The sequence below is a fragment of the Rutilus rutilus genome (genome assembly GCF_951802725.1).
Source record: "Rutilus rutilus genome assembly, chromosome: 18".
In the NCBI taxonomy this organism is placed as follows: Eukaryota; Metazoa; Chordata; class Actinopteri; order Cypriniformes; family Leuciscidae; genus Rutilus; species Rutilus rutilus.
In genome coordinates this window covers 36135901-36150605 of record NC_140231.1, presented here as the reverse complement: position 1 = coordinate 36150605, position 14705 = coordinate 36135901, and the positions used below count along the sequence as shown (strand labels likewise).

The following is a 14705-nucleotide window of genomic DNA, read 5'->3' as shown; positions in this document are numbered from 1 at the left end:
TGAGTTCCTCTGGAGTGCCGGAACAGATCCGGGCGGAGCTGAAACTCGACCTCGAGAGACAATGGGCGAACCTGCCCTGGGACACACTGGCAGTGTTGTTCAGAATGAAGGTTGAAACCAGTGTCTGCTTTTACGGTTTGAGGCCACAGGTGATAAGATGTAGGTGTGAGGGCTCGGATGTCTTTATTCTCGTCTCATCCTGCAGGAATTCCAACCATTCAGTCATGAAACCTGTTTTCTCTTCTGATGGTAAAGTCTACACTCTGTAGAATCTTAAAGGGTTCCATCAAGCGCTTCATAGATCAAACTTTTTCCCATCATGGGGTCATTTTATGGATTAAGCTTCAATTTTATTTTAATTTCAAGTAAATTTTATGATTTAAACAGCTCATAAACATACTTTATCAATAGAAACAGTTGAAAAAACCTGTTAAAGATGAAAGTATTATGCAGTCATTTAAGACGTTTCTCCTTATATAGAACCTTTTTGGAATAAAGGTTCTTTAAAATTGAGTCAAGAACCCTAGAGTTCTATATAGAACCACATTGAACCTTTTTGGCATAAAGCGTACTTTAAAATTGAGTCAAGAACCCTATAATTCTATATAGAACCTCAGTGAAACCTTTGGGATAAAAGGTTCTTTAAAATTGAGTCCAGAACCCTAGAGTTATAGAACCCCATTGAAGCTTTTGGTATAAAAGGTTCTTTAAAATTGAGTCAAGAACCCTAAAGTTCTATATAGAACCCCATTGAACCTTTTTGGCATAAAGGTTCTTTACAATTGAGTCAAGAACCCTAGAGTTCTATATAGAACCCCATTGAACCTTTTGGGATTAAAGGTTCTTTCAAATTGAGTCTAGAACCCTAGAGTTGTATATAGAATCCCACTGAAGCTTTTTGGCATAAAAGGTTCTTTAAAATTGAGTCAAGAACCCTAGAGTTCTATATAGAACCTCATTTAACCTTTTTGGTATATATTTAACCAGTTTTTGTACTCTTGACACATTATTTTTACCCACCCACATGCATTGGTGACATCTGAAGAAAGACAGCAATATTGTAATAACATATTACCTTTTGACATAAACAATAATTTTTGTTGCTTCGGAATTGCATGCACTGATATTTGTGCAAAATAAGAACAGTGAAATGAAATAGTAAATAGTGGAATTTGATTTCGCGTCATCTTTAAGACACATATGTTGTATGATAACTGTAGATCATGCTTTTGTGTGTCTTATTTCAAGAACAATTGCAAATCATGTCCTCGACAGTATTTTGGTCCCTTTGTGAATGCAGAGTTACCTCACTGATTTTATCTCATCTCGTCCTCACTTCCCAGTGAAAATGGCCCTTGTAACTTTAGGAGCGACTAAGAACCAAGTAGAATCTATTTTTGTTTGCTTTTACAGCATTCAAGACCTCCTCTAATGTGTAGCATTGCACTAAACCCATATAATTCTGGCCCTGACATTGAGGCCTTTTCTTGCAGAAATCACCCAGAGAATGTGTGAGCCAGCCAAGGCTGAAGAATCACTCTGGTCTTTGTTGATTGCTCTCAGATATGCAGAGCTGGTACAGTGCTGTACGGCGGCTAAAATGCATTGCTGTTGTTGAATTCATGCTAACACTCATGTCCTTGCCACACACGGATCACATTGAGAATGACCCGTGATGAAAGAAAAACATGTTCGCTGTATCTGTTCATGGTCTTTTACTGGAAGACATGCTTAGTATTGTAAAGAAAACCATAACGCTTTGCAGCGGTTGTGGTTTTATATATATATATATATATTATTATTATTAATTTTTTTTTTGGAACATAAGGTTTACATGAGGTCAGTGTTACTAACATACTCTGTAATTTCTGGCTCAGCTTGTAGATTTTCGTGAAAATATTTTATTGGCTTATGAAAATGTTCACTGCAGTCTGATGAAATATTGCAATTTTCCCCAAACACAACAGAGATTTGTGCATGGACAGCATGTGTATGTGCTGAATTTGGCAGCGGTGTGCGAATTAATGAAAAAGTATTGATCAGGGACTGAATCATACTTTGTTTCAGCTCATTGATTGGCACAGTTGCCGGGTGCTCTTAGGTCATGGGACATGATAATGCCACCTCCAAGTGACAGCCCGCCCCATAATCCTTTGTGTTTGCACTGCATCTCTGAAGCCCTGAGCATTCCTCATCCCTCTGCGGATTCACTCAATCTTATTTCAGAAGGGCTTGATGCAATCTGATGGAACATGCTGATGTAAATACCAAGGCCCACTGGTATGCTCCAGCTGAGGCTTATCCCTGGGTAATAAAAAATGGAACAAATCAGCCCATAATCCCTCCTCAGCTATTGTTCTTGGAGCAGACTGACCACTCTCCAAAAAAAGATAGATTCTTCTGTTGTATCCTGTATTCATCTCTTTTCTCTGAAATACAATGGTATAAAATGTCCTTTCCAAGTTTAAGCTCTTACCCCTTTCTCTCTTTCTGTCTCTAAACAGGTTTCCCTGATTTTCCAGGGAGTCCTAAGCGATGGAAGTGCTGCAGTGCGATGGCTGTGATTTCCGTGCAGAGACGAACGATGAGCTCAAGGTGCACATACAAGACGTCCACACGGCCTTCCTACAGCCCACAGAAGTGGGAGAAGGTGAGGAGTCTCCCAGACGGTCCAGGTCAAACTCAATGAACTCCCACAGCCAAACAGAGGACGAGGAAGACTTGACCAATCACGATTATGACTCCTTGAAAAAGGACGCAGGTATATCAACATTTCTTTTTGCGACGTGAAATAGAAATAGATGATGAGTGCAGTCTTCTAGAAGTAAAGAAACTACATCAGAACAGTCTTTCTGGCATCCTAATTTGTGTGAAATTGAAGCGCTCAACGTTTTTATTTCTCTGTTCATGTTTCAGGCATCCACTCCTTTAACAAAGACCTTGGGCACTCCTCCGGTTCAAAGCAAGCTAAACACAACCATTCAGCAAAGCCATCAAGCAAAACTTCAACTTCATTTTTTCAGTGCAAGTTCTGTGTGCGGTACTTCAGATCCAGCTCTCTTCTCAGTGAACACACCAGGAAGGTCCATGGTGAAGCAAGCGATGAGAGATCCTTCAAAACTTCCAAGCAGGCCAGCTGCAGCGCTACTACTTATGATGGTGTAGGAACTGTCTTTTCCTGCCAGTATTGCACTTATAAATCCCCACACAGAGCACGGATTCTGAAACACCAGAAAGTGCATCACAAAGAAGGTCCAGCAGGCCACTCAGCTCCTGTCGAAGCAGAAGTTCTGGATTTAGACTCTGAAGCCTCCTCCGTCGAAGAACAGAGTGAAGAGTCACCAGGGAATGTAGAACGTCGTGTTTTGGAATCTATGATCAAACCCCAGTCAAAAGGAAGCTTTAACTGTGAGTGGTGTGGCTTTCAGACTTTGCAAAGGCAGCAGTTAGCCGATCACATGATGAAGAAACACCGTAACATGGTGAAGATTATGGTATCATTGCAACAGCCCAAAATGCATGACGGAAGTGCAGGATCCAGCAAGTCTGATTCGGCTTCATCTAGGAGAAGCACTCCAACCTCCAATTTAAACCTGAACGATCTACCGAGCAATGAAGGTTCCTCCACAAATGCCTCGTCAATCAAAGGATCCTCTGGCAATGCATCGCTCAAGTCCACTTCAGGGATATCAAGTTTTCACTACTCACAGCTCACAGCAAAAATACCTAACAGCACAGGATCTTCCATACTGTCAGAGAGATCGACTTTCACCATGTCAGATATGTCTAGGTCTGGCATGGATCTAGATGCCAGCATTCTGAATGATTCCAGAAGCAGTTCAGATGATGAACTCGGTGACTTGGAGGATCCCCATCACACGGAGCCAGCTGAGGATTCTACTAAGCTGCTTCTGTCAGAAGAGGATAATGACCTGCTAGAAACGAAAGGAGTTCCATTCAAAAGACACATGAACAGGTTCCAGTGCCCTTTCTGCTCCTTCTTGACCATGCACCGGCGTAGTATTTCTCGTCACATAGAGAACATACACTTATCTGGCAAAGCTACTGTGTATAAATGTGACAAGTGCCCCTTTCTTTGCACCAACCCACTCAAGCTTGACACGCACAAACAATGTCATGGTGGGTCTTCCGAATGGGACTCCATGGACTTAACCAGTGAAGGTCTAGATGGTCAAGGTGAACGCTCTGAGCCTGTGAATGGAGGAAACAGCAGCTCAAAAATCAACGGGAAAAAATCCAATGCAGGCGAGGAACAGCAGGGTCCTCATCGGTGCTCACTGTGTAACTTCTCCACCATCACACTGAAAGGTCTACGTGTCCACCAGCAACACAAACACTCGTACTGTGATGGAACACAAGTTACTGGTCAAGAGGGTTTGTCCAATGAGCAGCAAGATTCTGAGTCCGAGTCCTACAGCTCCTCAAGCTTTGTCCAGAAAACTCAAACATCAATCCTTGGATTTTCAACCAAGAAGCACCTTATTGGGAAGACAGCAAGAAAGTCCATCAACGATTTGCCCTTGGATCTCTCTCCTGTCAAAAAACGGACAAGGATTGATGAAATTGCAAATAATCTCCAGAGCAAGATTAGTCAAAGCCAACAGCACGAGGATGTGATTAACCTTGAGGAGATGGATGATGACGTGGAGGAGAATGGTAATCACGTCGATGTAGAAGCAAGCAGAGAGAGAGAAACCTCTGATGCTCAAAGTCAGCACTACACATTCAACACTCAGCATGTTAGGAATTCTGGAGGTCTTCAGACAGAGCGTGGCGTTGGGAAAAGAAAGCGCAGTCTGCAGTCCAAACTCGGATCAAGAAACATTCCTGTTCAATTAACCATTTCTGATGATGAAGATAATTATAGTGCCTCTTTGGAATCTAAAGATGCCCAAGATCAAAGCAGTCAAGATGGCAGGGAGACTTATCAGGACAATGTTGAATACACTGAGGTACCCGGGAACCTGTTCTACTGCAAACATTGTGAGTACCAAAACAAGTCCGCTCGCAGTGTCAGCACACACTACCAGAGGATGCACCCTTACATCAAGTTTAGCTTCAGATACATCCTGGACCCAGAGGATCAGAGCGCAGTCTTCCGTTGTCTCGAGTGCTTCATCGAATACAACAACTTTAATGATCTGCACCAGCACTATATGACGCACCATCCAGAAGCAAGCAACGTCTTGAACTTTAACCAGCCAGATCTGGTGTATATGTGCCGTTTCTGTTCCTACACAAGTCCAAATGTGCGGAGTCTGATGCCCCATTATCAAAGAATGCACCCTTCAGTGAAGATCAACAATGCCATGATTTTTTCCAGCTACATGGTCGATCAGCCTCAGAAGAGTGCTTCTGAGTCCCAAACACTAAGAGAAATCTTGAATTCTGGGCCGAAGAGTTTAAGCTCCACCTCGTCTGGGTCCAGATCATCATCCAGTCCGGCTCTCAAAAGCATCTGCAAAACGCCAGAAGCAAACACAGAGGCTGAAGTTATTCGAGAAGGTCTGGGTGGTAATGTGGTGGTGTATGACTGTGATGTCTGTTCTTTCTCAAGTCCCAACATGCACTCAGTACTGGTCCATTATCAGAAAAAACACCCCGAGCAAAAGGCCTCGTACTTCCGAATACAGAAGACAATGCGGGTCATATCTGTTGACCGAGCACAGTTGTCGAGCAATTCAACCTACAGCCTAACCAGCACCCCCAAGTCTTCGAACGCCATCCTACCTGTGGCTCTGGATGAAGATGTTTATTATTGCAAACACTGTGTCTACAACAACCGCTCTGTAGTGGGCGTTCTGGTCCACTATCAAAAGCGGCATCCAGAGATTAAGGTGACGGCAAAGTACATAAAGCAGGCACCCCCAACCCCAGGACTGCTGAAACTCATGGACGAGTTACAGATCGCACCGCCTAAACAGTTTCTAAAGCAATTCAACAACAACGGGATTGAAGGGTCAGGTAACTCCAACACTAAAGGAGCATCCGACAAAGGGGAACCTGAAATGCTGTTCTTCTGCCAGCACTGCGACTATGGGAACCGCACTGTGAAGGGAGTGTTGATTCACTACCAGAAGAAGCACAGGGACGTGAAAGCCAACGCCGACCTCGTTCGTAGACATACAGCTGTGGTCCGGAGTCAGAGAGAAAGAGCGCAGATGATCCATGCGGGAAGTTCCACGTCCACTGCAACTGTAGCTACTGAAGCAGACAAATCCAGGTCGTTGCGATCTTTGAAGTGTAGACACTGTGTGTACACGTCTCCTTACGTGTACGCCTTGAAGAAGCATTTGAAGAAGGATCATCCTACTGTGAAGGCCACGGCCATGACGATCTTACACTGGGCTTATCAGGATGGTGTGTTGGAGGCTGGTTATCACTGTGAGTGGTGCATATATTCCCACGCTGAACCAAGCGGGCTGCTCATGCATTACCAAAGACGCCACCCTGAGCACAATGTTGACTACACTTACATGGCCAGCAAGCTGTGGGCTGGTCCTGATACTTCCACGAGCAGACAGGGGGGGAACTCTGAAACGAAGCATTACCAATGCAGAGATTGTGCCTTTGAGGCGTGCTCCATCTGGGACATCACTAACCATTACCAAGTGGTGCACCCTTGGGCCATCAAAGGTGATGAGTCTGTCCTCATCGACATTATCAAGGGGAACCAAGCACCTGATAAGCTTCTGGCCAAAGGACACGTTTCGACGTCTAGTCCGTTCAATACTCACCAGCAGGAAGAGACTGCAGTTGAAGTCATTCGCCCAACTCATGAGCGCCAATCTAATCTCTCTCTGTCTGCCACCTCATCTATCTCAAACAATCCTTACCAGTGCACCGTGTGCTTGTCCGAGTACAACAGTCTTCATGGGCTTCTAACCCACTATGGCAAGAAACACCCGGGCATGAAAGTGAAAGCTGCTGACTTTGCTCAGGAAGCAGACATCAACCCTAGCTCAGTTTACAAGTGCAGACACTGTCCGTACGTGAACTCTCGCATCCACGGAGTTCTCACACACTACCAGAAACGACATCCTTCCATCAAAGTCACGGCTGAGGACTTTGCTGATGATGTCGAGCACGTACACGAGTTAACTAGCGAGGGCGATGAGCGATCTAAAACACAGAGGCAGGGCTATGGTGCGTACCGCTGCAAGATGTGCCCTTATACACACGGCACTTTAGAGAAACTCAAGATACACTATGAGAAATATCATAACCAACCGGCTGCAGATATGTTCAAAGGAACCGCCATGCAGTCGCCGGCTAGAAGAGACGATTCGGTTGCTGAATGCAGTAGCAACAGGGTGACCGAAGTCTCAGAGATGTGTGACTTCGACATCACACTTTCCGAAGTCGCAAAGAGTGACAATAACACTGTGTTTAATTGTCAGCTGTGCAAATACTTCTGCTCCACCCGGAAGGGTATCGCTCGCCACTACCGTATCAAGCATAACAATGTCAGAGCGCAGCCTGAGGGAAAGAACAACGTCTTTAAATGTGCACTCTGCGCCTACACCAACCCCATCCGCAAAGGCCTCGCCGCACACTACCAGAAACGCCACGACATCGATGCTTACTACACGCATTGCCTGGCAGCATCCAAGACGGTGAGTGAGAAACCGAACAAGGTGATGGTGCCCTTGGCATCTGAAGCAGAGGCTCCAGCGATGAGCGAGGAGCTGAGGCTCGCGGTGGACCGAAGAAAATGTTCGCTCTGCTCCTTCCAGGCTTTCAGCAGGAAGAGTATCGTTTCTCATTACATAAAGCGCCACCCCGGAGTCTTTCCCAAAAAGCAGCCTTCCAGCAAACTGGGCCGTTACTTCACTGTGATCTATTCCCAGGAAGCAGAGAAACCTCCATCCACGGAGGAGTTGGAAATAGTTGAAGTTAAGGATGAGATTGAGCCTGAAGGTGACGTGGACTGGCTTCCCTTCAAATGTCTGAAATGCTTCAAGCTCTCATTCAGCGCGGAAGAGCTACTGGTGATGCATTACAACGACTGCCACAGCAAGGAACTCAAGTGGGATTTCGTCACCATCCCAAGCCCTGCAGAAGATGGGACGGAGCTCTACCAGTGCACCCACTGTGAAATCAAGTTCTTGACCCTTCCAGAACTCGGCGTCCATCTGATGAACCACAATGAGGGTTTCCAGAAGAGAGCCATGAGGCTGGAACGAAGAAAACAGCTTCAAAGCAAGCAGAGGACGACAGAGCCACCAGAAGCCAAACCAGAGAATAAGGTGAGCCTCGTAATGTGTTAAAGGTGACATATTATGCCCCTTTTCACAAGATGTAATATAAATTTATGGGGCCCTATTTTAACGATCTGAAACGCAAGTATCAAACGCGAAACGCAAGTAACTTTGTGGGCGGATCCCGACGCAAATCTAAAATGGGTTGGTCTGAAGTAGCTTCATTACTCAGGTGTGGTTTGGGCGTAACGTGAAATAAACCAATCAGAGCGACATCTCACATTCCCTTTAAGAGCAGGCGCGCTTGTTCCATGGCGGTTTGCTATTATAACGGCGGATTTGCCAGGAGCGGTTCACAGCCGAGGAGACCGATGTTCTCGCCAGGGCCGTGAAACACAGAGAAGTGACATTGGGGATGGAGAAACACACCCAAATTAGCTTCGGTTAAACAGGCGTATGATAATTTGGGTAAATGTGTAAACTAGATTTATGCCTATTTTTTCACATCTTCATGGACACAACAATGATTTCCCTCATGTGTTAATATTTTTCCTTGTAATAATGTATGATTTGCAAAAATGAAAACTGCTGCTTCTGTGTGTAGATGAGAGAAGCAAAGTGTATGTGTGTTGTGCACACGCTACATTATGGCCAAGCATACGCCCTTAAAACAGCATATGAATAACATGCGCAACGCGTCACTGACTTTAGACGAGGTTTCTCCTGGTCAGTGGTGGAATTGTTTTCTGAAACTGCAGAATAGCAGCAGGGAACGTTTGCGCCGGAACATGCCTCCTCTTTTTGCTGCACCGCCCCCGGGAGCGCAAGTTCATTCCCTAATTTACCGGCGTGCGTCTGTGGAGGGAAAAGTCCGCTGTGCGCGGGTGCAAAATAGGAATGATACATGCGTCGGTGCACAAAGTCAATTACGCTGGGTGCAAGAATAGGGCCCATTGTGTCTTATGGTAATATAAATGTATGTATCACAGAGAAAGGCTTACCAAAACAAAGTTACTGAGTTTCACGTTTTCTGGGTTGGTAGATGCACTGGGGATCCGATTATAGCACTTAAACACGGAAAAAGTCAGATTTTCATGAAATGTCCCCTTTAAAATCGAGTTTGCAAACAAGCACAATGCAACAAAACTAGACTCTGCAAGCATGCAGCATCACTACAGCTTAAGTATAGATGCAAGTGGTTCAAATAACTAGATTGCATCAGTAAAGTTTGTTGTCATTGTCTCTCTTTATAGGTGGAGAGCACACCTGATAAGACTCCCGTCGGCTACAGGTGCAACTTCTGCGTGGAGGTCCACCCCACCCTTCGGGCCATCTGCAACCACCTGAGAAAGCATGTGCAGTACGGCGAGGCCAAGGAGGGGCACGTGAAGGTACGAGCACCATCTATCAGATAGCTTTAAACAGCTGCATTAGTTCTAAAGCCTGTTTTATTTTCAACTTTCCATCTGTTTACATTTTCAGTCTTATTAGACTCCAGCACAATGTCTATATTCAGTCTTTTACCTGAGGTGGCTTCAGCGTCTTCCCAACTGCATTCACAGGCCGTTTGGACCTTCCGCTTAAGGGTCTTTTTCTCTTTGTTTGCACTGTTAAACTGCTACAATTCAGCTGCACATTCAATGAAATAGACAAATAAAGGCAAATCCTTGAGTGTTGCAGAAGAAACACGGAAAATGACTTCTGCTTAAACTCAAGTGTGTTTTATTTCATCGTCTGGGCATTCATGAAGAAAGCCTTGAACGTGTCGTAAAGTTGATCCTGTAATTAAATCTTGTGGCCTTGAGTTACACATTTTTGCATGTAGAGAATGAAAGATTTTCTTCTTTTTCTAAAGCTCTTTTCTGAATGTGCCTTGGACTAAATAAGGTTTTTTGAGGGCAATAATGTTGCTATCCACCTTTTGGAACCGCCTTTGTGTTGGAAGCACATCTGTGATGCCTTAAAATGCTCTCTAGATAGGGTAGTTAACATGCCTATTTAAAAGATATTCGGTTAACATTTATGTGAATGCAAAGTGTGTTTCAACCTTTGACTTCACTAGTGGATTTGAAAATGCACTGTCACAAATGAAATTTCAAAAGTCTTGTGAGCTTGTGAATTCATAGGATGCAAAATAATCTTAATCTTTTTTATTACTTTAATTGCAATCAGATAATGCAGTTGCATTTGTGGTTGGAGTATAAATATATACAAGAATGTGTGTGAGTGTGATGGATTTCTTAATGAGGACTTTCACATTTACACACGGCCAAGTCCAGTCTCTTTATCGCAGCAGAATCCTGAGACTGGCAACGCAACCCTTCGTCTCTGAAGAGAAAGCCAGTTAGGTGGGCTTGACGGTGTGGCGTGGAGAGTGGCGTGTAAGCGTCTTAGTGTTAGTGTTCCACTGAGAGTGCCAGGACGCTGGCAGGGAGGATTTGAATGGGATCCCAGTGAGGATCAGCAGACAGAGGCCAGGATAGGGCCGAATCACACCGGACACTAGGGGGCAGCACTCACGCTCACACACACACACACACACACACACACTCACACACATGCTCACACACACGCTCACAGACTCAGAACAGCTACTCTGAGGAGAATTTTAAAATTGTATCATTTTAATTGAGCATTTTTATGATTTAATGAATAGCTTTTCATCAATTTGAACCCCAGTTTGGGAAACACTGGGCTACTATGTAGAAAATACTGGAATGCTAGTGAACTATGTACTCTTTTTTTCTCATTTGTTATGGTATGCTGTGTTTAAACTCGTCATGAAAGGGAAGTTGCGCTCGTCTTTTCTTCTCTATTGTTCCATATATCCGAGTGAAACACTTCTGGAACAAGAACAAATGTGGGCGGGGCTTGATTGTGTCCGTGGGGAATTGATTGGATGATTGGATGGTTGTGGTTTGCTATTGGTGGATCTCATTTGAGTGACAGGTTGCCCCGCCCACATCATCAGAGAAGAGATGCTGCAAAAGGAACTTATTCTGATTCAAGATTACCAGGAACATGAATTTAAACCCATAATAATACATAATTTAGAATAAACAGCAATGTTCTATAAAAAAAATAACCATTTCATGTGACTTTAAATGTTTTAGTTAGTAATATGCCGTATGTCACATTGGCTATATGTCACTCTAGTTATTATCATGCACATTGTTTTTTTTGTGCATTTTTAATCTTTATGTTTTAAAAAATATCAGTCAGCAATCAAAATATTGACTCAACTATGGGTTGTTAAAAATCAGTTATCACTTCTGGTTCATGATGGTGGAATTAAAAGGTCAAACCGGTCGTCTAGTTTGCACTGACAAATCTAGTTCTCTGTCTCTCAATGTGTTTGGCTCTGATTGGCTGACGGTGCAGAGGTGCATCTGAAGTGCAGGGTCAGTTCTCTCTCTCTCTCTCTCTCTCTCTCTCTCTCTCTCTCTCTGAGATGCTGAATTTGCTGTGGGCTGTAAAGCAGCAGATGTCTCAGAAACACACAGGAACCTCTTGGCCGTTTCTAAATTAAGAAAGAGGGATGTCCTGATAGTGCAGGAAGACTCAGAGAGCTTTAATGGCCGCAATCAAACACGATCATCTGTGCTTCAGCCCTGAGAGAAATATCATACCAGACTGTCAAATGTATTTATCATGATTATCAAATGTCACAAACCTTAAGCATGTCAAAAACAGGTTTATTTCACTACACAATGAAGAAATATATATATATATATATTTATATATATAGTCAGACTCATGTCTTGACATTAACACCCTCCAAATGCGTGTGTATTTCATTAGTTGCGTGTAACTCAGTCACCAGCCACTTTTGCGTGTTGAATTTTAAATATAATATATACTTTTTTTTATTGTAGTCATTAATTAAAAGGCATCTGAAATAATAAACTAAGTACGATGTAGGGTTGTCAGAAATATAAAACATTTTTTACAGGGCTTGAATCTCGGTGTGTGATAATGTTACTCATTCTCGCAGATTTTTGACACTTGCACCTAAAGTGCGCATGCATAAAAATGCCTCTCAGTACTAAACTGAGTTATTTTTTGCTGCTTATTGTGCATAAACAGTCAAATACACACAACATAATGTCAAAATGCCAGTTTTGGCGAGTATTCACATACGGATTAAGTCAAAGTAAACAGTTGAGGAAGAAAACGCTCGTGTAACAGTATATTGGATCCGTGCGTCAGGTCTTAAAGCGACAGCAGCCTAATAAACCTGCTGCCAAATTATGAGATAATATTAAAAACATCTAAATGTTCCCCATGGTATCGATGTCAGAATTGTGGCCAGTGAAATGCTGAGTGGCTTGTAACTTTGGAAAAACACTTTCCACAGTGGCTGGAGAGCAAAAAAGTCAACGTCAAGCCCTGGATAAAGTTCATTCTAAAATCATTTTAATATGCTGGTTTGGTTTTTGTTGCTTAATATGTTTCTTATTTTCATGATTTTTTAGAAAAACTTTTTAAAAAAACCCGTTTAATAGAAATCTTTTGTAACATAAATGTCTTTACTGTCACTTTTGATCAATTTAATGGGTCCTTGCTGAATACAATAATAATTATTTTTTAATAAATCTTACTGACCCCAAACTTTTCAATTGGTGTATCACAGTTTCCACATGAAGTGTTTTCCACATTGATAATAATCATAAATGTTTCCTGCATCATATTAGAATGATTTCTGAAGGATCATGTGACTGAAGACTGGAGTAATGATGCTGAAAATCTCAGGAATAAATGACAGTTTACTATAGATTCACAAAGAAAACAATTTTGAATTGTAATATTTCACAATTTCATAATACATCTAGTTTTGATTAAATAAATGCAGCCTGAAGGTGAGCAGACAGGAGTTCATTTAATATGACTGGATGACTAATTTCAGTACTTTCCTCTGACAGCAGGAAGCAGCAGAGACGCATGTTCCCGTTCCCAATCCCATTCCCGTTCCCGGAATAACCAACGGCGAGGTGGAGGATGTGGATGCGGCGACCCCTGACCCTTCGGAGACTTCAGTCGCCATGGAGACCGAGGAGCCGGTGGAAACGGGGCCGATCGTGGGCCCGCCGGAGCCGGAAAAGCCTCGTGCTCTTCCCGGTCATCCGTGTGGGATGTGCAACCGCATGTTCATGTCCATGCAGGGCCTTCGCTCGCACGAGAGGAGCCACTCGGCCGTCGCACTCGTCAACAGAAGCCACAAATACAGCTGCCAGTTCTGCCACTTCGCCTCGCCCTTCAGACACAAGTGAGTCCGAGTCTCATCACAGGTCCTGCACATCACCGTTTGGGGTTTAAAGCACTAAAATAGCACTAAAGATAAATAGAATCCCGAGGGAAAACGTTCGTAAGAATGCAGATTCGTCTCCTCATTTACTTCCTGTGAGATGCTCTGACAGAGCAGTTAGTCTCGTCTGAAGCGCAGGACCTTTGTTTGGTTCCCTGGAGTAAATCCGTCTTGACTGGATGTTCCGTGACCCAGAAAGTGCCGCATTCATGTGCCACACGGGAACCGGGATAAAAAACACTGATTCCCAAGATCCCTGTTGGAGACGGCTGTTTTGTCAGAGTCTCAGCGCTAAAGCAGGGATCTTCTGAAGAGAGACGTTTCTTTCACTAGTTATCATTAGTGTTTTTCTTTTCCTTGTGGAATCGTTTAGACGTCCCGAATCTTCCCAGGGAGTTAGTTGTTAATGACCAGCACACCTGTGAGCGCTTTACAGTTATTCTATGTGAAAATGCATGTAAACTAAAACTTAATTGAAGTAAAACTGAGATCAAATATAGATATAACACATATTTAGGTTGATTTTGCTGTTTGTTTTCATTCTTTATTGGATGTAATTGTACGTTTTGTTCTGAAACACTAGTCGGTTTCTCCGTCGTACTGAAGTGAATCCTTATCATTAGTGTTTTTTTCCCTTGTGGAATCGTTCACACGTCCCGAATCTTCCCAGGGTTTTGTTGTTAATGACTTGTGAGTGCTAATGTATTATTACAGTAATTCTATGTGAAAATGCATGTAAACTAGTGATGCACGATATATCGGCCACCATATGGGCATCGGCCGAGATATGATCATTTTTAATGTTATCATTATCGGCCGAATAAGACAATTTGTCCGATATATTAAAGGTGGTATCAGCGATTTCAGGCCCAAAAATAAATGTTCAAATTCATCTAATCTTTTCTAACGATCCGATAGCTGCCCCCCCCCCCCCCCCCCCATAAGCAGGCTGTCAAAAAAGCGCGTCTCTGTAGGCAGCCTAGGCTCTGAGATCTGCACACAAAAACAGATGGTTTAGCCAAACACTCAAAACCATGATGGGTTTGAACTGCTTGAAATATGATTGGAATCACTTCAAAAAAGGAAAATACAGTTAATGTGCAGAGCAAGTCTGTCAGATCGGCTACATAATTATCATGAGAACATCATTATAATTGTGTGTTTGGGACATGGATGTT

At 43.3% G+C, this 14705-nt stretch overlaps 1 protein-coding gene across 4 annotated transcripts in view; it reads left to right on the top strand.

The window, feature by feature from the left end:
- The window catches only part of znf462 (zinc finger protein 462), a 52430-nt gene that overhangs the window by 24459 nt on the left and 13266 nt on the right, over positions 1-14705 (top strand). For 3 of the 4 annotated variants that reach the window (XM_084386386.1, XM_084386387.1, XM_084386388.1), the window contains exons 2-5: positions 2505-2761; positions 2917-8270; positions 9476-9613; positions 13145-13488. In XM_084386386.1, coding sequence (XP_084242512.1) covers positions 2536-2761; positions 2917-8270; positions 9476-9613; positions 13145-13488 — 6062 coding nt within the window. In that variant the 5' untranslated portion in view covers positions 2505-2535. The remainder of the gene's footprint in view (positions 1-2504; positions 2762-2916; positions 8271-9475; positions 9614-13144; positions 13489-14705) is intronic. The other variant, XM_084386389.1, reaches the window with a different exon arrangement.